The following is a 1,786-nucleotide window of genomic DNA, read 5'->3' on the forward strand; positions in this document are numbered from 1 at the left end:
TGCTCTTGGATCGAAAAAATGGTCGTCGAGGTAGAGATGGACGCTTGGGAGCTAGGCGAGGTCGCCGGGCCAGTCGCTGTCAAAAGCGTCGAACCAGATCGCGTACTTGTCCACGTTGGAGGCGGCGTCGAGTTGGCCGTTGAGGAACTCGGCGAGCGGGCCCGCAAAGGCCCAGTCACCAATGCGATAAACCGACACGTTTTATCTCCTGAACATGCGTTATATTGCCGTTGCACAAGTTAAAGTATCGCAAGAGATCTATCCAGCCCATACAGAAGGACGTCTCATATCTGAGGATATGCCGTAGAGTTTGCTGTCTTCAACATCACTACGTCAACTCTTCCTTGTATCGGAATATGTCATTCAACGTGTGGTGACACCTTCTTTTCTCGTCAAGCTATATGGTGTCAAAGGCGCACTGGACGACGCGGATGCTGGCCTCGAGCGTCGCAAACTCGATGCGGAGTTTGTCGAGGCGGAACGAAAAAAGCGCCTCGGTCGCCTCACCGCGCTTCTGGTGCACGCTGCGAATGTCGAGGACGAGGATCTGAGCGATCGCGTCCTTGAGCTCGTCGACGCTGTGGTAAAACTCGAGCCGCTTGGAGTTGATGGCTGCTTCTAGCTGCGCCAACGCTCTAGACAGTTGAGCATGACATCAACGAAGACCCCAGCGGCGCGTAGTACTCGTCGGCAAACTCGACCGGTCGCGGCAGAATGTCGTGGCGCTCCATGACCCACTCGGGGCACTCGAGGTCGTCGACGCGGTCGTACGGCACGTACGGCTTGACGTCCAGAATGGGCGTGCCGTGCACAAAGTCGTGGCCGCTGATCTCGATCGTCCGACTAGTTATGGCTACACATGAGTTTCCACACAGATGCAGTTATGACAATAATGTACTCGTAGACAGCATCGAGCTTGACGACCGTGAGCCCGATCGAATTGGGGCGGTGCGGCGTCCGCGTCGAGAAGAGACCGACCTTCTTCCCGCCAAGCCTACGCACAACGTGATGTGCTAGGTCGTAGGGGCATGATGGTACCGCGGCGGCGCAATCTTAGCCGGATACGTCGTCTTCTTATTGGCCGCCACTTTGGACACGTTGGTGTTTTCGTGGAAGACAAAGAGGACCCAGACGTGGCTGAACTGGTCGAGGCACTCGAGCGACGCCGGCGGGACGCTCGTGACGAGGCGGATGCGGCCCTTGGACGCGGGTACGAGCGCGCCTTGGCGGGGCGTACCGCGACGGTCCGCAAAGCACGACTCGACCGACCCGATCGGCTCAAAGTTGTAGCCGTCGCGGTCCAGCTGCTGCTGCGCAATCAGCCGCGCGTCGCGCTCCGCGTTGGTGCGCCCGAGCCGCTCCTGAGCGCGCAGCTTGGTCTCCTTCTCGAGCTTCGTCTCGAGTTCGGCGATCGTCGCCAACAGCTCGGCGTCTGGGTTGCTCGGTGACGCGCAGTAGGCAGCGGCGGCAGCTCCCAAGGCCGCGCCGAGCACCAGCGTCGACCACGGGTGGGCGAGCATGAGCAATCACGAGCAACAGCCAATCGTTGGCCGGGATAGAATCAATGCCCTCTGATTGGCCCGATATCCGAGCTTCTGGGATCCGAGCACAAAGGCATACAGTATATACCAACTACAGTCGAGATGGAAGATATGACAATGTCAAGTACATAAAATTCCACCACGTCGTTGAGCGTATTACCAGGCAGGTTGTGGGCTCGTCATTCTCGCTCTGATGTAAAAAATAGGCGACAAAGCCATAGGATTGGTGGGTGATGCTTATTTTT

General features: G+C 57.8%; 1 protein-coding gene across 1 annotated transcript; it reads right to left on the minus strand.

Annotated features, from left to right (window-relative positions):
- Positions 1 to 205: 205 nt before the first annotated feature.
- SDRG_13862 (hypothetical protein) lies at positions 206 to 1,583 on the minus strand. The gene is made up of 4 exons (XM_008619962.1): positions 1,039 to 1,583; positions 899 to 994; positions 685 to 843; positions 206 to 635 (listed from the first exon to the last, which is right to left on the minus strand). The coding sequence occupies exons 1-4, from the start codon at positions 1,518 to 1,520 to the stop codon at positions 398 to 400; spliced, it is 975 nt and encodes a 324-aa protein (XP_008618184.1). The 5' UTR covers positions 1,521 to 1,583; the 3' UTR covers positions 206 to 397.
- Positions 1,584 to 1,786: the final 203 nt, after the last annotated feature.

This window comes from Saprolegnia diclina, assembly GCF_000281045.1.
Source record: "Saprolegnia diclina VS20 unplaced genomic scaffold supercont1.64, whole genome shotgun sequence".
Classification (NCBI taxonomy): Eukaryota; Oomycota; class Saprolegniomycetes; order Saprolegniales; family Saprolegniaceae; genus Saprolegnia; species Saprolegnia diclina.